The sequence below is a fragment of the Callithrix jacchus genome, chromosome 1 (genome assembly GCF_049354715.1).
Source record: "Callithrix jacchus isolate 240 chromosome 1, calJac240_pri, whole genome shotgun sequence".
Lineage (NCBI taxonomy): Eukaryota > Metazoa > Chordata > Mammalia > Primates > Cebidae > Callithrix > Callithrix jacchus.
In genome coordinates this window covers 190272753-190294460 of record NC_133502.1, presented here as the reverse complement: position 1 = coordinate 190294460, position 21708 = coordinate 190272753, and the positions used below count along the sequence as shown (strand labels likewise).

General features: G+C 54.2%; 2 protein-coding genes across 2 annotated transcripts; one reads left to right on the top strand and one right to left on the bottom strand.

Annotated features, from left to right (window-relative positions):
- Window positions 1–9131: 9131 nt before the first annotated feature.
- On the top strand, window positions 9132–14681 carry RPS19BP1 (ribosomal protein S19 binding protein 1). The gene is made up of 4 exons (XM_002763909.5): window positions 9132–9212; window positions 9376–9504; window positions 12539–12636; window positions 12833–14681. Exons 1-4 carry the CDS (start codon window positions 9161–9163, stop codon window positions 12962–12964), a joined length of 411 nt encoding a protein of 136 aa, XP_002763955.1. The 5' UTR covers window positions 9132–9160; the 3' UTR covers window positions 12965–14681.
- A 4878-nt stretch (window positions 14682–19559) lies between these two features.
- ATF4 (activating transcription factor 4) lies at window positions 19560–21680 on the bottom strand. The gene is made up of 3 exons (XM_002763908.6): window positions 21490–21680; window positions 20576–20893; window positions 19560–20474 (listed from the first exon to the last, which is right to left on the bottom strand). The coding sequence occupies exons 2-3, from the start codon at window positions 20799–20801 to the stop codon at window positions 19645–19647; spliced, it is 1056 nt and encodes a 351-aa protein (XP_002763954.1). The 5' UTR covers window positions 20802–20893; window positions 21490–21680; the 3' UTR covers window positions 19560–19644.
- Between the last annotated feature and the right edge of the window lie 28 nt (window positions 21681–21708).

Here is a 21708-nt window from a genome sequence, read left to right as displayed (position 1 = left end):
ACAGCCAGCATTTGCTGAGTGCAAACCAGGAGCCACTCCACATGCAGGAGGTGGACATTTGGGGTGAATGAAGGGTTCCATCGGGCCTGGCAGTGCCCACATGCTCGTGTTACACTCTCTGCAAGTGTGAGTCTCTGTTATCCAGCAAGAGCCTGTGTGTGACCCCAAGGTTTGTAGGGTTCTGCATTCTCAGAACCCTACAAAATAAGGCTTGTCATCCAGGTCCTAAAGATTGGGGCCCAGGCTCAGAAAGGGGAGGGCATTCCCAAGAGGTACAAGGGAAACTACCAAGCTTAGGCTCACACCCAAGACTGACTCCCAAGTCTCAGCCTCTCCCTTGCATCAAGGTGGCATGAACCTCAACCTTCACATCTGTCAAATGGTTCTGACACCGTGCCACAGATTAAGCGTGAGGGTGAGAACTCACTTTGGATGAGAAAGCACTTTGTAAGTGGATGAGCGCAAAAACATGATAGTTCCATTCATAATGCACTTAGAATGTGTTCATTTAAGGCCGGGCTTGGTGGCTCACACCTGTAATTCCAGCACTTTGGGAGGCAGAGGTGGGCGGATCATGAGGTCAGGAGTTCCAGACCAGCCTGGCCAATATGATGAAACCCATCTCTAATAAAAATACAAAAATTAGCCGAGTGTGGTGGCACGCCCCAGTAATCCCAGCTACTCAGGAGGCTGAGGCAGGAGAATTGCTTGAGGCCGAAATGAGCCAAGACTGCACCACCGCACTCTATAGCCCAGGCAACAGTGGGAGACTTCATCTCAAAAAAAAAAAAAAAATGTGCTCATTTAATCCTCACAACTGGGCAGAGGTGACTGATTGTTAAGAACAATTTATAGAGGAGGAAATAGAGGCACAGAAATGTAAGTCATTTGTCCAAGGTTATACAGTCCAGAGATGGGGGAACTAGGATGTGAACCCAGGGAGCAGGCTCCAGAGTCATGCCTTTCAGCACCACACTCTGCTCCCCTCAGGGAGTACCAGGGAAGGGGGAGTGGCATTAGCAACCAGGCCTGGAAGGACACCAGGAAGAGGACACCTGGCAGAAAAGAAGTGAGGCTGAAGGCAGAGGAGGGGGCAATTCTGGGACCAGACTCGGGGTGGGGGCACAGCTGAGCCCCCCACCACCTCCTGAGACCGACATATCCTGTGTCCTGTCAGCCTGTGGGTGCAGAGACCTGTCACTGCCAACACTGTAGATCCCCAGCATAAGTGATTTGTGTCCGGAGGGCAGGTGTTGCCAAGCCAGGGAAGGCAGAGGAGGCAGAAGAGGCCCCAAGGGGGTAATCAGCTGGGCAGACAAAAGCTGCCCACCACCAGGGCCTGCTCCTCAATGAACCTCCTAGCAACTCCTGCCTCAGGAAGGGGCAAGCCTGGGGGCAGAGGGCAGGGGCCATCCAGGAAGAAGGCTGGTGGCCTGCCCTGGGGTTGCAGAGAATGGGGAAGTTCCAGCTGGATGCAGTGGCTCATGCCTGTAATCCCAGCACTTTAGCACTTTGGGAGGGCGAGGCAGGTGGATCACATGAACCCAGGAGTTCCAGAACAGCCTAAGCAACATGACAAAATCCTGTCTCTACAAAAACATTAGTCAGTGGCCAGGCACAGTGCCTCATGCCTGTAATTCTAGCACTTTAGGAAGCCAGGCAGGCACATCACCTGAGGTCAGGAGTTCAAGACCGACCTGGCCAATGTGATGAAACCCCATCTCTACTAAAAATATAAACATTAGCTGGATGCGGTGGTGCATGCCTGTAATCCCGTTACTCGGGAGGCTGAGGCAACTGCTTGATCCTGGGAGATGCAGGTTGGATCCATAGGCCTGGGTGACTCCCCCACGTGGGGTGCGGTAGAAGAGGGGAATGGCACACCAATTTCTGGCTTGGGTGAGACAGAGGATAAAAGAAGCAGGTTTAGCAGAGGAAAGTAAGTTCCATTCAGGACAAGTGGAGGCCAAGGGGTTGGTGGGACGCATAAGACACCTCCAGGAAGTTGTGGAGATGTGGATCTGGGGGTCCAGAGAGAGGCCTGAGCTTGCATGGAAGCCATGCGGCCTCATGTGGCTCCACCAAGGCGTCTGTGGCTTCTCCAGGCCTCTCCCTACCCAATTCTCAGGAGAGGAGCTGAGTCGAGCTGCTCAGGACCCTCTGGGGACATTTCCTAACAGCATCCACCATGCCAGGTCCCCAGCAAGGGGCGGCCACCCCAGGAGTCCCTCCTGGGATGAAGCCGCCATGGGCCTGAGTCCTCAGAGCAGGCTTCGGCATCCCCTCTGGGAAATTCCAGGGATCTGACCTCACCGAGCACAGAATCTGCCAGATACAGTGGGCTTGTTCTTGATGGGGTGCATTCTCACCATCTCAGAATTAAGAATGTAAAATTGGGCCAAGCACGGTGGCTCACGCCTGTAATTCCAACACTTTGGGGAGCCAAGGTGGGCAATCATGAGGCCAGGAGTTTGATACCAGCCTGGCCAACTTGGAGAAACCCCGTCTCTACTAAAAATACAAAATTAGCGGGGTGTGGTGGTGGGCGCCTGTAAACCCAGCTACTCAGGAGGCTGAGGCAAGACAATTGTTTGAACCCAGGAGGGAAGCAGAGGTTGCAGTGAGCCAAGATCATGCCACTGCACTCCAGCTGGGTAACAATGCAAGATTCCATTTCAAAAAAAAAAAAAGAAGGCAAAATTGGGCTGGCTGCGGTTGGCTCATGCCTGTAATCCCAGCACTTTAGGAGGTCAAGGCAGTGGATCACTTGAGGCCAGGAGTTCAACACCAGCCTGGATGACACGGTGAAACCCCATCTCTACAAAAAACACAAAAATTAGCCAGATGTGGTGGTGCACACCTGCAGTCCCAGCTGCTCCAGAGGCTGAGGCAGGAGGATTGCTTAAGCCCAGAAAGCAGAAGTTGCAGTGAGTCGAGATCGCGTCCCTGCACTCCAGCCTGGGCAACAGAACAAGACCATGTCTTAAAAAAAAGAATGCAAAATCAACCACCTGACACATTTTCCAGCTATCATTCCCCATCTCACCCCTACATCCTTCCTGTCCTGGCACTCAGTATAAGGCCACAATCATGGAAGCCTAGGGGCTGTAAGGTCTGTATAGAACAGCTGCATGCTCTCTCTGTCAAAATCGATAATTTATAATTTATAGTCTCAGCTATTTCTAAAGAGGATTTTTTTTATTGAAAAAAGATCAGAAACCGCTTAGGGAATAGGCGTGAGCTAGATGTACTAGAAAGGTGGCAAAAACGTTTATTATAGCTGAATAATATGGGGATATAATACAGTCATGTAATAAATTACACTTATGACAATTGAATAATAATTTTCAATCTGAGCTTCCTACCAGCAGAGGCAAAAAGATGCCACATATTCGGCGGGTCACAGTGACTCCTTCCTGCAATCCCAGCACTTTGGGAGGCCAAGGCAGGTGGCTCACAAGGTCAGGAGTTCAAGATCAGCCTGGCCAACATGGTGAAACCCCATCTCTGTTAAAAAATACAAAAATTAGCCGAGTGTGGTGGTGGGCACCTGTAATCCCAGCTACTTGGGTGGTTGGGGGAGAGAATTGCTTGAACCCAGGAGGTGGAGGCTGCAGTGAGCTGAGATGGTGCCAATGCACTCCAGCCTAGGCAACAGAGGGAGACTTCGTCTCAAAAATCAGCAGATATTTGTTGACTACACAGATGATTAAATGCCAGGCCGGGTACTGAGCACATTCCATGCCACCTCTCACTGCACCTCCAACAGACCCCAAGCACCCTCTCGAAGCTCAGAGAGGTGAGGCAGGCTCTCGGGTCACACAGCTGCTAAGCGGCGAAGGCAGTGTCTGAACGGGGACAGGCGACTCCAGGCTGTCGGTCCTTCCTCCCTGTGGCCTCCAACCTACCCGTGTGTGAGCACAAGAGCGTGGAGATCCAGCAGCCACCTGTGAAGGTCGCAGCCACCTGTGAAGTTCACACCCACAGACAGGGGCCCGGGTCTCATGGGCACACTGCTGTCCACAGAGCAATCACTGATTTACACACTCTAGTGTGTATTCTGTGCCCAGTGGAATTCCCAGTGCTTGACACTCAATTATCCCAGCAGCCCTGTGAGGCAGGGATTATGATTACAGTCAACTCACAAATGAAGAAACAGGTACAGAGAAGTTGCGGGACTTGCCCCAGGTCATACAGCTAGTGAGTGCGAACACACAGATGTACACTGGCGCAGTCCCACTCCAGAGCAGGCGCTCCCTCCAGACCACAGGCGCCAGGAGCTCCGGGTGCCTCCCCAATTGGCTCTGTATCGAAGATGGGACAATACTCCCTAAAGCCCCCAAACCTCAGAGGAGGAAACGGACTGGGGGAGAGGGCTGCTTGCCTGTGGGCACGCAGCTGTGTGAACTGAGGCCTTGAAGACACCAGGGCATCTGTGCCAGCCCCAGACCACCAGAACTTCCTCCCCAGTACTGCCCACCTCCCAGAGACCCTACGGTCCCCTCTCCAGGGAGCCACTGGTCCAGAAGCCAAGGAAACATGCTCACACACATACTCTTGCTTAGGACCCAGACACCTAGGCAGAGCGCTGACCTGGCTTGAATGCTTCTGAAGGGCTGCAGAAAGCCCGCCTGCCTTTCAGCCTCCCAGGCCCAAGCAGGTTAAGCTGTTCCAGGGAACCTGGGAGGAGACACAGACGGGGCATGGGGGCCAAAGGGCCCCTTAGGATGATGGTTCTTCTGTGTGGCCAAAGGCCCCAGCGGGAGGATCAGGGGCAGGCAGGGACCCAGTGTGGAAACTGAGGCTCAGAGCAGTGAAGCTGCTCACCCAGGGTCATGCCAGGTGGGGAACTAGCCTGGGAGACCTCATGACCCACCCTCCCACAGGGAGACAGGAAGCAGCTGCCCCCCACCCTCCCCACGAGCCATCAGGGCCAAGTCAAGACTGGCAGGTGCCCAAATGCAGGCTGTGGAGTGACCTGCTTGGGCCCAACAGTGGCTGCCCCTGCCCATCCCATCTTGCCCAGAGGGAGCACGTAGCATGGCAGTGCTGTAGCACCCTCTGCACACAGGACCTGGGCACGCGGACCCACCCAAGCCCCACTGCACTGCACGGTATTGATCTCTGGTTCTCACACCTCTGCTAGAAGGGGCTGCTGTCCTGCCGAGCCCCATCCAACCAATGAGGACACTGAGGCAGTCTTTGTTAAGGGATTGCCAGGGTCACACAGCTCCCTGAAGTGACTGCCCAGCTATCATTTGCACACTTTTCAGGAAGGGACCTCGCCTCCCGCCCTGGGCAGCACAGCCTGGTGGCTCTGCCTCAGCTTCCCCAGCCACGCCTCCAGGCCAGGCGGCGAATGGGAGGGTTAGCGGGACAGCAGGAAGTCAGGGCCACAAGGTCCTGGTTGCAAGGAGCCAGCCGAAACCAAAGGACGTCCGAAACCACGCTCCTACCGTACACCCCAGCCCATGCCCCCACCTCACCCAGCCTGAGTAGCCGCAGCCCAGCCGCAGACTCGCGCCGCGCGAGAAAGCTGTCCTGCGGCGCCATCTAGTGGCAGAAGCGCGCCCGGCCCCGCGGATGTGCCGATTCCTCCGCGGGAGGCTGGGGCAGTGCCTGGCCTGCGGACTTGCCAGTGCCCGGCTGGGCTGCGGACGCTTCAGGGGTCTACCCGGCACGTGGGCATACAAAGAACCCCTACACCCAGAGGACCGTACGCTGACCAGCCGAGATCAGGAGGAGGACAGCTTGGTCGTTTGCCCTCCTGGGAAGGTGACGCGCTGCACATCCCACCACCTCCTGGGCCTCTCAACCGAGCGGCTCATTAGGCTCCCCAAACTCAACTCTCATGCATTCACTTCATGCGTTTCTGGGACTCTTACCATATGCCAAGCACTGTTGCAGGCGCCAGGGATATAACAATGAACAAAACAAAGATCATTGCCATGAGGAGCTTACAGTGGGGTATTGGTGGGGAAACAGGCTGTACGAAATACACATAATAAGTAAAACAGCAGCCAGGCGCGGTGGCTCAAACCCGTAACCCCAGCACTTTGGGAGGCCGAGGCGGGCGGATCATCTGAAGTCAGGAGGTATTGATCTCTGGCTCTCACACCTCTGCTAGAAGGGGCTGCTGTCCTGCCGAGCCCCATCCAACCAATGAGGACACTGAGGCAGTCTTTGTTAAGGGATTGCCAGGGTCACACAGCTCCCTGAAGTGTGTGACCAGCCTGCCCAACATGGCGAAACCCCATCTCTACTGAAAATACAAAAAAATTAGCTGGGTGTGGTGGCGGACACCTGTAATCCCAGCTACTTGGGAGGCTGAGGCAGGAGAATTGCTTGAACCCGGGAGGCAGAGGTTGCAGTGAGCCGAGATCGCGCCACTGCACTCCAGCCTGGGCAACAGCGAAACTCCATCTCAAAAAATAAAAAATAAATAAATAAATAAATAAATAAAATAATCTGACTATGTCAGAAGCAGGAAAGAAGCAAATGTTTGAACAGTTGCTGGGCTCCAGGCTCCCCACTGCCCTCAGGACAAAATCATAGTCTGAGGCCATTGCCACCCTGCAGCCCACCCAGCCTGGCATCCTGAGGGGCCACTGGTGTGTCACAGCGGATATATCGGTCCTCGCTACAGCAGTCTCCACCTGGAACAGTCCCCACTTCCCATACATGGTCAGCTCCTCCCCACCCTCCAGGGGCCTACCTGACCCCGTGGCTTGACAGGCTCCCCCCCGCCCCACCAGCACCACAGCACTGCCTTCCCTGATAGCTGGGGCAGGAGCGCCCCCACAAATCCTGCGGCCAGGCTGCCAGTCTTGATTCCCACCTCTGACTCCACCCGTGTGACCTTGACATATCTGTGCTTCTGTTTCCTCATCTGTAAAATTTAGAAGACAGGCCAGGCGCGGTGGCTAATGCCTGTAATCCCAGCACTTTAGGAAGCCAAAGTAGGCAGATCACGAGGTCAGGAGTTCGAAACCAGCCTGGCCAACATGATGAAACCCCCGTCTCTACTAAAAATGCAAAAATTAGCTGGGCGTGGTGGGGCGTGCCTGTAATCCCAGATACTCGGGGGAGGGGGGGGGCTGAGGTAGGAGAATAGCTTGAACCAGGGAGGCGGAGGTTGCAGTGAACCAAGATCAGGACATTGCACTCCAGTCTGGGTGGCAAGAGGGAAACTCCATCTCAGAAAAAAAAAAATTTTAGAAGACAGTTCCCACCCAGAAGGGTAGGGGGGATAAACGAGTTAACAAATATAAAACACTTAGAACAGGGCCTTGACCCTTGAGGTTGTGTTGGTTGTTGTGATTAATATCTAGCTGATGGAGCTCAGACATTCGGGTTCAGTCTATCCCAGAGGACCAACTCCATATCCCACACTCTGCCGTGTCAGGTACACAGATGGACCTCAGAACCCGGCTGAGTGAACCCAGTGGTCCCTTCTGATTCACCGTTCACTTATTGCGTGTCTTCTGCATACCAGGTGCTGGGCTGCCAGCTACAAATGGGGCAGTGAGAGAACAAGTCAAGGCTCCTCCCCGGTGGGCAATGTCACTTCTAGGCCAGAGGTGCTCAAATGTTTTGGTCTAAAAAGCTTAATCTCAGCACTTTGGGAGGCCCAGGTGGACAGATCACTTGAGGTCACAAGTTCAAGATCAGCCTGGCCAACATGGCAAAATCCCGTCTCTACTAAAAAATTTTTAAAAAGAAAATTAGCACTTTGGGAGGCCGAGGCAGGTGGATCACGAGGTCAAGAGATCGAGACCATCCCGGTCAACATGGTGAAACCCAGTCTCTACTAAAAATACAAAAAATTAGCTGGGCATGGTGGCGCCTGCCTGTAATCCCAGCTACTCAGGAGGCTGAGGCAGGAGAATTGCCTGAACCCAGGAGGTGGAGGTTGCGGTGAGCTGAGATCGTGAGATTGCACTCCAGCCTGGGTAACAAGAGCGAAACTCTGTCTCAAAAAAAAAAAAAAAAAAAGAAAAGAAAAGAAAATTAGCCGGGCATGGTGATGGGCGCCTGTAATCTCAGTTACTCGGGAGGCTGCGGCAAAAGAATCCCTTGAACCTGGGAGGTTGCAGTGAGCCGAGATCGCGCCACTACACTGGCCTGAGCGACATAACAATACTCCATCTCAAAAATAATTAATTCAAATAAATTTTTAAAAATTTCAGGATCCCAAAGAACTTTTGTATGTAAGCAGTTGTTGATTTTTGCCATACTAGAAACTAAAACAGAAAAATTTTACATATTCATTAATTCACTTAAAAAAAAAAAACCATTGCGGCCGGTCGCGGTGGCTCACGCCTGTAATCCCAGCACTTTGGGAGGACGAGGTGGGTGGATCACGAGGTCAAGAGATTGAGACCATCTGGTCAACATGGTGAAACCCCGCCTCTACAAAAAATACAAAAAATTACCTGGGCACGGTGGCGTGTGCCTGTAATCCCAGCTACTCGGGAGGCTGAGGCAGGAGAATTGCCCGAACCCAGTAGGCGGAGGTTGCGGTGAGCCGAGATCGCGCCATTGCACTCCAGCCGGGATAACAAGAGCAAAAACTCCGTCCCCCCCCCCCAAAAAAAAAAACCCATTGCTTGGTAACATAAATAACATATTTTATTTTTTTTAAAAAAATTGTATTTTTCAAAACAAAAATATGTCTTAATATCTGGCGTAAGGGAAGACAGCTGGATTCTCATGTCGCACTCGACCTGTGCGATACCTTGTGCTGACTGAAGCATACGAAAAATAATCCAGCTCCCCAGTTTCCTCTTTCGTAGAAATTGAAAACACCAAACCGCGCCCCGTCCCCAGCCTCGCCCGCCATGAAGCCGCGAGAACCCGAGAGGATTGGCCAACCCGGCGGAGCGGGTTGCGGACGGCTTCCGGGAAAGGAGGGGCCTGAGCGCCGGGAGCCAGGTGGATAGGGATTGAATAATAAACGTGTCCTTCTGCTCCTTGGACCCGCCTCCAGCTCCCGACACTTTTTCCGCTCAAGTGTAAATCCTTAACGCATGAGGCCTAAGAAAGATGGGCGCTTCCGCCCAACCCTCCGGAACCCTCCGTTCCTGCTCGAGTTTCCGCCGAGACAAGGACGGACAAGGCGGAAGTAATGTGAGGCTCGTGGGCGGAGCCAAGCGCAGCCATGTCTGCAGCTCTGCTGCGTCGGGGTCTGGAGCTACTGGCGGCGTCCGAGGGTGAAGAGGGCTGACCAGGGAACCTCCGGCGCGGGCAGGAGGGTGGCAGTGGCTGTGGGTGGGAGCCCTGGGTCGAGAACATTCCAAGCCGAGCTTAGCCCCAGTGGCATGGGAACGTTGCGCGCCCTCCAACCTGAGTCCCTTCCTCTCTCTTCCCCTACAGCCCTCCGGGACCCGCCAGGGCAGGCCAAGCAGAAGGGGACTCCGAGGAAACGGCCCCGGAAGGCGAAGGCAACCCAGGCCCAGAAACTGCGGAACTCGGCCAAGGGAAAGGTGCCCAAGTCGACACTGGGTAAGTTCGGGAAGATTGAAAGTGCTGCCGGCCGGGCGCGGTGGCTCACGCCTATAATCCCAGCACTTTGGGAGGCCGAGGTGGGTGGATCACGAGGTCAAGAGATCGAGACCATCCTGATCAACAAAGTGAAACCCCGTCTCTACTAAAAATACAAAAATTAGCTGGGCATGGTGGTGCGCGCCTGTAGTTCCAGCTACTCGGGAGGCTGAGGCAGGAGAATTGCTTGAACCCAGAAGGCGGAGGTTGCGGTGAGCCGAGATCGTGCCATTGCACTCCAGCCTGGGTAACGAGCGAAACTCCGTCTCAAAAAAAAAAAAGGAAAATGCTGCCTCCGGTGCGGGGACCTGTGCCCCAGAGGAGGTGGCGCTTGAGGCAGGCTTGAAGCGTTCTCCTAGCATTGGTAGACCTGTGTGCCAGGCGTGGAGTGGGGTCCTAGATATATGAAGGTGACGGAACACCCCACCGTTCTGGCCCTCGTGGACTACGCCCTATTGGGGAGAGAAGCCTCAAAGAATATCAAACCCTGCATATCATTGTCAAGTGTATGGAAGCCTCTGAAAAAAGGCTACAGTACTCTGATGGGGACTTAGGCCAAGTCAGCCTTCTCTGAGGAAATGACATTTAAGCCGAGAGCTGAAGGAAATATAAGAGTGTGCTAGATGAAAAGTAGGAGAATATTCTAGGAAGAGTAGCATGTGCAGAGGTCCTGAGTCAGAAAGAGGTTGTTGCCTTTGAGAATTTGAAAAAAACGAAGGCTGTAAAGGTGACATAGTGAATGAAGGTCAAAGATGGAGCATTTGACAAGCACTTTCACTAAGACTCTGTGCCAGGTGCTGATTCTAAGTGCTGTACAAATGTCAGCTCGTTTGAACCTTAGAGCAGCCCTATGAGGTTGATACTAATATCACCCCCGTTTTACAGATTCAGAAAAAGGCACCTGCCAAGGTGGTAGAAACCAGGCATTGTGTCTCCAGGGTGCTGCTATTACCCACTCCATTCAAACGGCACATGCTGTGGCCTGGGCACTGCCAATAGCAGCAGAGATAACAAGAGACTTGTGCAAGTGGAAGATACGTTAAGGAGGGGCAGCAGAGAGTTTCAGCCTTTACAGGAGCTTTAGTGGTGAATGGGCTGTGAAAGTGGAGCTAGTTTCTTGGGGGATGTAGTGTCACTTAACAAGACATAAAGACTTTCTGAGCCGGGTGCGGTGGCTCACACCTGTAATGCCAACACTTCAGGAGGCTCAGGTGGGCGGATCACGAGGTCAAGAGATCGAGACCATCCTGGCCAACATGGTGAAACCTCATCTCTACTAAAAATACAAAACAATTAGCTGGGTGTGGTGGCTGGTGCCTGTAGTCCCAGCTACTCAGAATGCTGAGGCTGGAGAATCGCTTGAACCCAGGAGGTGGAGCTTGCGTTGAGCTGAGATTGTTCCACTGCATTCCAGTTTGGCAACAGAGCGAGACTCCATCTCAAAAAAAAAGACTTTCAAAGGGACTGGTGTGGACAAGATGGTGATATTTTGGCTCCCATTGTAGTCAGTAAGAGGCAGCGGTCTTAGGGTGCCTGACGAGGCCTATGTGACTTATCCTCCATCCCACTTGGTCTCTTCCTGCTACCCACTCCCCCTACTCCAGTGTTTGTTGTTGTCGTTGTTGTTTGATAGAGTCTTGCTTTGTCACCCAGGCTGGAGTGAACTGGTGCAGTCTGGGCTCACTGCACCCTCTGCCTCCTGAGTTCAAGCGATGCTCCTGCCTCAGCCTCCTAAGTAGCTAGGATTACAAGTGCCCACCCACACCCAGCTAAATTTTGTATTTTTAGTAGAGACAGAGTTTCACCATGTTGACCAAGCTGGTCTCGAACTCCTGACCTCAGGTGATCTGCCTGCCTTGGCCTCCCAAAGTGTGCCACCGCATCCAGCCCCTCCTACCTTTTTTCTACTTTTCTTTTTATTTTTAGATCAAGTCTTGCTCAGCTCACTGCAACCTCCACCTCCTAGGTTCAAGCGATTCTCCAGCCTCAGCTTCCTGAGTACCTGGAATTACAGGCACCCACCACTGCACCCAGCTAATTTTTTTGTATTTTTAGTAGAGATGGGGTTTCACCATGTAGCCAGGATGGTCTTGATCTCCTGACCTTGTGATCCACCCACCTCGGCCTCCCAAAATGCTGGGATTACAGGCGTGAGCCACTGCACCCGGCCCTGTTTTCTCCTTTTCAAACACATTTGACGCATTTCTGCTTCACGGCCTTTGCACTGGATGCTCCCTCCACCTAGACAAATGCTCTTCCCCAGAATATCTACAGCTCTCTCCAAGGCTGCTACAGTGTCTTTTCAGTGAGAGCTTCTCACTCCCTTCTATTTAAAATTGCACTGACCAGGCACAGTGGCTCTCGCCTGTAATCCCAGCACTTTGGGAGGCTGAGGCGGGCAGATCACCTGAGGTCGGGAGTTCGAGACCAATCTGACCAGCATGGAGAAGCCCCATCTCTACTACAAAACACAAAATTAGCCGGGTGTGGTGGCACATGCTAGTAATCCCAGCTACTGGGGAGGCTGAGGCAGGAGAATCACTTGAACCTGGGAGGCAGAGGTTGCAGTGAGCCTGAGCAACAAGAGCAAAACTTCATCCCAAAAATAAATAAATAAATAAAATAAAATTGTACCCTCCACCCCTGGAATTCCCCTTTTCTGTTTCCTGTTTTTTCTCTATAAAATGTATGCGCCTCTAATAAGCTGTGTTCTTTGCCCTTCGTCTCTCTTCTCACTGAAGCGTAAGCTCTGGAGCAGCTTCCTTGGCATGAGTAGTATTCAGGACATAATTGTTGGGAAGGTTACATGGGGGGTCGAGAGCCTGGGGCTTTCCGCAGGACCTGTGTGGAACATGCATTTGATGGAGAAGAGCCCAGCCGCTGTAATAATCTGGGAAGGGGACGATGAGGTCTTTGGCAGGGCCATGGGCCAGGGACCAAGAATGCTTCCAGGGGGAGTGAATCTGAAACGGTGCCCCCTGCGTGCCACCCACAGACGAGTACCGGAAGCGAGAGTGTCGAGACCACCTCAAAGTAAACCTGAAGTTTCTGACGAGTGCGAGAAGCGCCGTGGCTGAGTCTGTGAGCCAGCAGGTCTGTTGAGGGGACGGGGGATGGGAAGGGACCTAGGAGATGAGAGCCGAGGCTGTTCCCCTAGGGCCCATGGCTGTCTCAACCCTGAGCGTAGGGTGGGAGGCTGGGCCAGCCCTGCACTACATCTCCCTCCCCCGTGACCTCTGCGAGCCTCTGCTCTTGAAATGATGGGCTGTCGCTCCTGCACCCTCCTCAGATTTTGCGCCAGAACCGAGGCCGCAAGGCCTGCGACCGGCCTGTGGCCAAGACCAAGAAGAAGAAGGCCGAGGGTACCGTGTTCACCGAGGAAGACTTCCAGAAGTTTCAGCAGGAATACTTCGGCAGCTAGACTCCCGGGGGGGCACGGGGGAGGGGCACGTAGGCCCCTCAGCCTCCGCCTCCTCTGCTGGCCCCAGGACCCGGCTGTGCTGCGCACGCGTGGCCAGCAGATGGCGACGCAGGACCAGCCTGGCTCGAGGAAGCCGCGGAGCTGGAGCCACGTGGAGCTGGCGGGCCGGAAGCTCTGGGGCGGATTTACACACAGACGAGCTGGCTTCTGCAGGCATGGGAAGAGCATCTGCACTAGTCGGAAAGGAACTTTATCTGTTTTGTTTGCTTTTGCCCAAGTGGGGCCTCAGGGCTCTTTGCTGTGAAACAAGGCTAGTTCCTGGGCCTTTGGGGATGACACCTCCAGGAGTAGGAAGGCTTGTGGGTTGCTTCCAAGTTGTAATAAATGTGAACACAAGAGCTATGTGTGCTGCTGACCCACCTCACAGGGTGTCTTCCATCTCCTGTGGCACCAAAGCACCACCCTGCCTTCCCCCATCTCCCAGCGTGTTTCTGAGCTCCGGGTCACAAGTCCTCCGGTCCAGTCCCAGTAGGCATGCGTCAGAAGGCTGTTCACCCACCTTTGCTGCCCTACACCAGGGGAGCCTCCCTCCTCTGGGGGCAGCCACCACAGCTGAGAAGGTGACTCTTAAGGCAAAAATAGCTGCTGGAAGCAATTCTGGTATGGGTGGCCAGGCCGGGCAGTGGAAGTGGTGCTGTTTCAGCCCACACCTGGGGGGTATAGAGTTTGCCTTGAGTGGAACATTTCACGGTGGGATCAAATGCCTGCCGTGGTGGGGAGGGGACAGTAGGGGGGACTTCAGGAGGTAACGTGAAGAAAAGGTTTCACACTCAGGTGTGTGCCTGAGCTGAAGGGTGGAGGCAGGGGTTCCCTTCCAGCAGGCATGGGGTGTGAACAAGAGGTGGAAGACAGGCGCTGAATGACTGAGTGAAGACCAGAGGTGGGGCCAGAGAAGGAGAGGTGAGAAGTCAGAGCTCAGCCCAGGAATCCTTGGCAGGGGCATCAGGGAAGGGACCTGGGAAGCCTTCAGGCTGCTCCCTTTGTCTCCTGAGCTCTCACCTCTCCCCAGCCTAAGGGCTCCTTTGGTGTAGTGGTTCCCATTGCTGCTGGTAGAGGGCATGGCTAGGTCCCCTGAGGCCAAGTCTGTTGGGAGTGAGGCTTTGGCTTCCTGGGTTCCCTGATGACACCGCCTCAGGGCCTGTTATTTGTAAGCGTGTTTGCTCCCCCACTGCCCTGGGTGGTCTGTTCCTGGTCTTTAACTAGTGTTCCATTCTAAGTGAGGACGTGAGGGGTCACACGTCTTCCCAGGGCAGAGCTGGAGTTGGGTCCTGTCTCCAGGTGGCCTCCATCAGCAAAAGGAGTGGGGGAAGTCTGCTGTGACCCAAACTTTAAGAGACTGGGCCTCTTCCTGCCTACTGGGCTGTCAGGACCCCACTGAGCAGACATCCTTGGAGACTCATGCTCGTCATCTTTTAAGCAGCTTAACAAGAAGCCAACTCAGCCTCTAGTGCCTGGAAGAATAGGCTGACCATAGGCCCAGGGTACCTTTCTAACGAGGACACGCCCACTGCTATATAATCGCCCAGGTGTTCTTCCTGCCCCCTCCCTAGATTGAGTGCAGAGTGACAGGGACTGCCCCTGGAGGAGGATGGGAGCAGAGGTCCTGCTGCTTTGCCGCTTGTGAGCTTCCCAATAAATCTTACACTTATGTCAAGTAGCACTGTTTGGTGTCCATGCTCCCTCTGGGTGACAGTCATTTGTGTTCACCCCTGGGACTCTGGTCCAGTGGGTCAAGGACAGGACAGAGGAGTCTGTCTTTTAACTGTCACTCTGAGCAGTTCTGGTGCAGGTGGCTGGAAGGCAGCAGGGAGCTGGGGCAGCGCTGGAGAGAGGGTGTGTCCGCATGGGGGGCTGGGGAGGTGCTGACCATGATGGCCAGGACCTGGTGACCAGCAGGGCCCAAATAAGGGTACTGGGGCTGAGCACAGTGGATCACACTTTTTTTTTTTTTTAAAGATGGGGTTTCACCATGATGGCCAGGCTGGTCTTGAACTCCTGACCTCAGGTGATTCACCCACCCCGGCCTCCCAAAGTGTTGGGATTACAGGTGTGAGCCACCGCGCCTGGCCGGCTCACACTTGTTATCCCAGCACTGGGAGGCTGAGGCAGGTGGATCACCTGAGGTCAGGAGCTCGAAACCAGCCTGGTCAACATGGTGAAACCCTGTCTCTACAAAAAAAATACAAAAATTGAGGCCGGGCATGGTGGCTCATGCCTGTAATCCCAGCACTTTGGGAGGCCGAGGTGGGCGGATCACCTAACCAACATGGAGAAACCCCACCTCTACTAAAAATACAAAATTAGCTGGGTATGGTGGCACATGCCTGTAATCCCAGCTACTTGGGAGGATGAGGCAGGAGAATCGCTTGAACCCAGCAGGTGGAGGTTGCAGTGAGCCAAGATCACGCTACTGCACTCCAGCCTGGGCGACAAGAGCAAAACTCCATCTCAAAACAAAAAACAAAAAAGTTAGCCAGGCATGGTGGTGTGCACTTGTGGTCCCATTTGCTTGTGGGAAGAGGGCTGGGGTGGGAAGATCACTGGAGTCCGGGAGGCAGAGGCTGCAGTGAGCCAAGATGGCGTTACTGCACCTCAGCCTGGGTGACAGAGCAAGACCCTGTCTCCGAAAAAATAAAAGAGGACACTGAGTTGACACTTCAACCCAGGGCTAACAGGACAGAGCAGGAGGCCTTACCCGGTCTAGACATTGTGGATGGGTGGGAAAGCAACTGGAAACATTTGCATCACAGGTGGTTTGGGGAAGCAGAGTTTGAGGAACCAGCACCATGACCCAGGGGAGGGCCTCGGCTGTGGCTTCCTGTGTGCTCTATACAGTGGGATGGGCTGCTCAGTCCCCACACTCTCTGGCCTTCTTTGCTCCTGGAGGAGTTGGCCCTGACTGCACTGTGGGACTCCGCTGGGGCCCAGCTACAGGCTCAGAGCTTAGCCTGGGCCCAGCCTTCCGGCACAGGCAGTGGGACTGTGGCACTCGGTGTGTGCAGTGTTCTTTCCCTGCCTGGCTGACTTTCATGGGGTGCTCTTCCCATTCTCTAGGTCCACAACTCTCCCCACCCTTCAAAGCCCAGCTGGGAGGCCCTACTCTTTCTCCTGAAGCTGCCGCTTTCTACTTGGTCTAAGCATCTACCTTCTGAACCCCAGCTAGACTGAGAGCCCCCACCCCACCTTACAGGGCACCTAGGCAAGGGTGTTCAGCACTTGGGAGTCACTGCAGCGACTTTTGATTTTTTTTTTTCTTTTTGAGACAGTCTTGCTCTGTCACCCAGGCTGGAGTGCAGTGGTATAATCTCAGCTCACTGTAGCCTCCACCTCTCAGGTTCAAGCGATTCTCCTGCCTCAACCTCCCGAGAAGCTGGGACTGCAGCCACCATGCCCAGCTAATTTTTGTATTTTTAGTAGAGAAGAGTTTCCCCATGTTAGCCAGGCTGGTCTTGAACTCCTGACCTCGTGATTCACCCACCTCAGCCTCCCAAACTGCTGGTATTACAGGCATGAGTCATGGCACCTGGCCAGGGACTTTTTATTTCTACCTGGCCTCTTTGAAATAAAAATCATGCTCCTCCCCTGGTTTTCCCCATCTCGGGAAATGGGCCCTCCTTTGTCTTGCTCTGGGGGTCCCCTCACACCCACATTCTGGCCGCCTCTCCTTGCTGATCCCAGCCCAGTCCCCTGAGGTTCCCTGAGTACCCGTCTTAAGGAGCATGCCCAGATGCCCACTCCCAACCCACCTGCTGTGTCACATCTTTCTTCTTTTTAGGGTCCCTCTGTCTCCTTTATCAGAAGCAAAGCTGCATGAGGGCAGGGTTTGTTTTGTTTGTTTGAGACGGTGTCTTGCTCTGTCTCCCGGCTGTAGCGCAGTGGCACAATCTCAGCTCACTGCACAGGTTGTTTATCTACTTGGCTCACGGGAATAGTAGAAAAGATGAAGGTTGTTCTCTGCTTTCCACAGCCTACAGCCTTGACATAAAGCAGGAGAAAATGCTGAGAGCCAACCACTCCTGCCTGTGAGGCCCCTTCCTATCCCCTGGGTCCCTGGTCACTGGATAAAACCCAGCTCCACGTCTGACCTGGTCAGCCCAGGCTGGGCTAGCCAAGGCCCGGCAGGGGCCACAAGTTGCCACATGCAGGGTGGTGGCCGGACATCAACCTCATCCCTGCCCCCTCTTCCCATACCCCTGTTGTGCTGGGCTCTCTGGAACAGACACCTGCCCAGCCAAATGCAGAGGTCTGTCCAGGTTGCTATCACTGCCTATACCAGCTGCCGCTGGGCCAGTGTCTACCCCCAGGCCAGGCTTCCCAAGGGTGCCTAAGTCTGGGTCTCAGCTGCATCAGCAAGAGGGGGACAGTCATAAGACCCTCCACTGCCTCTCAGGAGGACTCTGAGCTCATCACTGGAAGGCACCTAGAGCCCCAGAGCTCTTTGAACATGTTCGCTGCAGTCATTTTTGCTATTTCCCAGGCACTTCTGTAGTCCTGGAAATATGGGAATGAACAAGACAGCAAAATATCTGCTGTCATAGAGTGAGTTTATATTGTAGTTTGCGAATGGAGAAGAGAAAGTGGATCTGTATACAGATAAACTCAATGGAGAAAAAGTTATGAAAAAAATACAACAGGGCAAAGGATAGTCTGGGACATGAGCAGGGTCACCTTGGAAGGCTCCTGCAGTAGCATCAGACTGAACAGGGTGGGAGGCAGCCAAGGGAAACTCTCAGGCAGGGAGAGCAGCAAGTGTAAGGCTCTGAGGCAGGACCCAGCCTAACAGACAGATGGAGAAAAGGCTGGAGTACAGTGAGGGGAGGAGGTGAGGTCAGGGAAGAGGGCAAAGCCATTGTGGCCTGAGCTGGTGCCTTCTGTGTCTGGGAGGCCTGAGCTGCAGGGGCCTGGGAAGGGCACAGCCCCAGCATCCTGGCTTCACACCACTGGCCCACACTGCCCTTCTTGGTGCCTGTTTCTCATCTGCCAAATGAGGGCCGACCCCCACTGGCACTGGATGACTGATATCACACCCTACGCCTATTTAGAACCTGGATGTGGATGGAAGCCCATGGCCTTTGGAGAATTCTAGAATCTCGGCAGGAAAGACCTCTAAGAGCACGAGGTCCAAGACCCATGTGTGATGCCCACTCCCACTGGTGCCTTGGGCAACTTCTTTACGAGTGGCATGCAACACATCCACAGCTGGCTCTCAGGTGACAGTCTATGCTGGCCATGTGGGCCCCAGCATGCTGGTCATTACAGGCCATTTGTTTCCAGCTCAAGAGGCAAAATGAAGAGCCCAGACTGGAGATCGAGTCCTGGGTTCAAATCCCAGCTCTACCTCTTTGCTCAAAATCCTTCTGGGTGAGCTGGGCGCTGTGGCTCACGCCTATAATCCCAGCACTTTAGGAGGCGATCACCTGAGGTCAGGAGTTCAAGACCAGGCTGGCCAACATGACAAAAACCCCATCCCCACTAAAGATACAAAAATTGGCTGGGCGTGGTGGTAAGCATCTATAATCTCTGCTACTCAGGGGGCTGAGGCATGAGAATCACTTGAACCTGGGAAGCAGGGGTTGCAGCGAGCAAGTGTGGTGTCTGCGCCATTAGATTTCTGCAGGGACTGGATTAAAGGACACGCATGCTGTGCTGTTAGAGCAGTGGCTGGGCTGCACTCACCCTCACTCTCCTCCCAGACGCTCCCCGGACACACCTGGTCTACACCACCTTCCACATGAGGAAAACTGGTTTGGCTGATACCCAGACACAAAAGGCCAGATCTGCCCAGGCTGGGCTTATCCTTGCATTCAAGCATTCATCCACAACCCAAAAGGCATTGCCTGCCTGAAAAGGCAAATGCGCCCCACCCACGGGTAAGTCTGAAACTGCAGTGAGATACTGCCTGGCTTCTAAGTGCTGCTCCATCCTAACATAACCCGAGGACATCAGGCCTTCTAGTTTAGGTAGCGGCAGGCACAACAGCCTTCACTGTTGCCTTAGTGCCCAGCTCTAACCAGAACCTGTGCAGAATGTCGTATTTCCACCCCCAGGTAAGGAGAAAGAGGCCTGTCTCCAGCCCGCGTCCTGCTTCAACATCAAGTCCCAAAAGGAGCTGTTTCTCAGAGGCTTCTGCAGAACTGTTTAGGTTATAAGTGAAACCTAATCCTACGTGCTCACCTCAAGGAGTGTGCAACCTTGCCCAGGGTTTTATGTGACAGGATGTTGGCACGAAGGCCTTGAACACACAGGTGAAGGCCCAGGCTGTTCCTCCCTTCAAACCGCCTCCCTACCTGACCAGCACTCAGCTCTGGCCAAAACCCAGCTTGCTACAACCAGCTCTAGAGAGCCCCATCAAAGTCATCAGCCACCATGGTCTACACCTAGCAGGGATAAGCAAATCCCACCCTGGGTACAAATCTAGTCTTAGACTGCCCTCCTCCCCAGATTGCACAGGGCACATTAAGACCAGCATGGGGCAGGCGGATGGTAGCGGTTTCACTCTGTTACTGTGCCAAAAGGAATTACACACATGGAAGTATTCACTACAAAATAATTTATTCACACACACAGCTACAGCGAGAGACTCCTATGTACAAGCACCTTGCGCTCCTGACTACCCTCAACTAGGGGACCCTTTTCTTCCCCCTTGCCTTGCGGACCTCTTCTATCAAATCTTTCAGGTATTGGATCTCCTTGGCCAAGGAATCTGCCCTCTCTTTTAGAGCTTCGTTCTTCTTTTCCAGCTCCTTACACTCACCAGTGAGGGCCTCCTGCTCTGCCCTCTTCTTCTGGCGGTACCTAGTGGCTGCTGTCTTGTTTTGCTCCATTTTTTTCAGTTTCTTATCCAGTTTCTCACCCTTTACTTTTGCTGCTACCATTTTCTCTCCAGGAGGGTCGTAAGGTTTGGGACGGGCAGAGTCACAGAGGACACCTGGAGATGTGAGGCTCCTATTTGGGGAGCCCCTGGCAGAGGGGCTATGCTGGGGGGAGCCCAAATAGGACTCTGGGCTCATACAGATGCCACTATCATTATCTGAGGGGGTGTCTTCCTCCTTTATGCACTGCGGGATCATGGCTATGTAAGCAGTGGAGTCTGACTTCGTATCTCCTTCAGAGATACCTACTTCACTGCCCAGTTCTAAACTAAAGGAATGATCTGGAGTGGTGGAGAGGACCCCGGGGGATAGGGGAAGAGGTTCCAAGAAGGTGAAAGGGGCAACCTGGTCGGGTTTTGTTAAACTTTCTGGGAGATGGCCAATTGGGTTCACCGCCTGGGGGGGCTCCTTATTAGTCTCCTGGACTAGCGGGGCAAAGAGGTCACATGTGTCATCTAACGTGGCCAAAAGCTCATCTGTCATGGTTTCCAGGTCATCTGTAGCCAACAGGGAATCAAAGTCAAACTCTTTCAGATCCATTTTCTCCAACATCCAATCTGTCCCGGAGAAAGCATCCTCTGCAAAAGATACGAGTGATGGGCCCAGTGAGTCAGACACAAAGATAGCAAGCCCCTAACCCCAGATCCCACCTGGATGTGGCTGGTGGCAGCCTACTCACCCTTGCCGTTGTTGGGGGCACTGACCAACCCATCCACAGCCAGCCATTCGGAGGAGCCCGCCTTAGCCTTGTCGCTGGAGAACCCATGAGGTTTGAAGTGCTTGGCCACCTCCAGGTAGTCATCTAAGAGACCTAGGCTTTCCTCAGCCCCCAAACCCGACTGGTCGAAGGGGGACATCAAGTCCCCCTCCAACACCTCGCTGCTCAGGAAACTCATCTCGGTCATGCTGCGGTGCTTCGCTGGAATCGAGGAATGTGCTTAATTCGAAGGTGTCTTTGTCGCTTACAGCAACGCTGCTGCTGAATGCCGTGAGAAGCCTGAATAAGAATCAGAAGCCAAGTCCCATTACGTTAGCTGATCTAAGAATTTCATCTTTCCACTTATGAGGTGGGACGGCTAAACCGGCCATCTAGAGACAGGGCAGATGTATTCCCCCCCCAGCCCCCCTCCCCCCGCTTCCAGCTCAGGTTCCACAAAATGGACGATCGTGGAGGACCGGCCATTCCCTCACTGGCCAACAGGAAAGCGCTCCGTCTCCGCGTCCAAATACGGCCAGGGCGGCTACGCCCCGCCCACCGCCCGCCCGTGACTCACGCCCGCGGCGCCGCCCTGCGGCCGCCATCTTGGCTTCTGCCACGTTTCGCGGGTGGGACAGTTGAGACCCTCAGGGAAACGTCTCGAGGTACGAGGGTGGCGAGACCCCCGGGGAAGCAGTCCTGGCACCTAGCTGCGCTTTCCCGGCCCCGGGTACGCGAGCGTCTCGGAAACACCCAAGCAGAGACTACAGCGTCCTTGGCGCTCGTAAAATCGCTTCCCTCTTGGCGGCACCGTCCCGGCCCCATGCCGCGCCCCACCAGCCCAAAACCCTCGCCGACCCAGGGAGCACGGCTGGATAGCCCGCCCGGATACTCACGCCATGGCTTAAGCCGCTGGGGTGCCGCTGCAGAGCCTGGTGCTGCTGCCGCCGCTGCAAAGGCCAACGCTGCCGCAGGCACTGCTGCCCCTAATACGCCATGGTGGCCTTGGACCCTGCGGGCGGGGAGGAGGGAAGGCGCGCACGTGCGTGAAGAACTACATCTATGAGAGAGAGAAGTAGAAATGGCCGCAGCCGCCGCCCGTCGGCCCTTTATAA

Bases quoted from the DNA above. Each gene is read 5' to 3' on its own strand.
- ATF4 (XM_002763908.6), bottom strand. From the start codon at position 20,801: ATGACCGAGATGAGTTTCCTGAGCAGCGAGGTGTTGGAGGGGGACTTG. The intron at 20,475-20,575 runs GTGAGTAGGCTG...TATCTTTTGCAG, and splicing joins TGCCCCCAACAACGGCAAGG to AGGATGCTTTCTCCGGGACA.
- RPS19BP1 (XM_002763909.5), top strand. From the start codon at position 9,161: ATGTCTGCAGCTCTGCTGCGTCGGGGTCTGGAGCTACTGGCGGCGTCC. The intron at 9,213-9,375 runs GTGAAGAGGGCT...CTTCCCCTACAG, and splicing joins GCTACTGGCGGCGTCCGAGG to CCCTCCGGGACCCGCCAGGG. The intron at 12,637-12,832 runs GTCTGTTGAGGG...CACCCTCCTCAG, and splicing joins CTGAGTCTGTGAGCCAGCAG to ATTTTGCGCCAGAACCGAGG.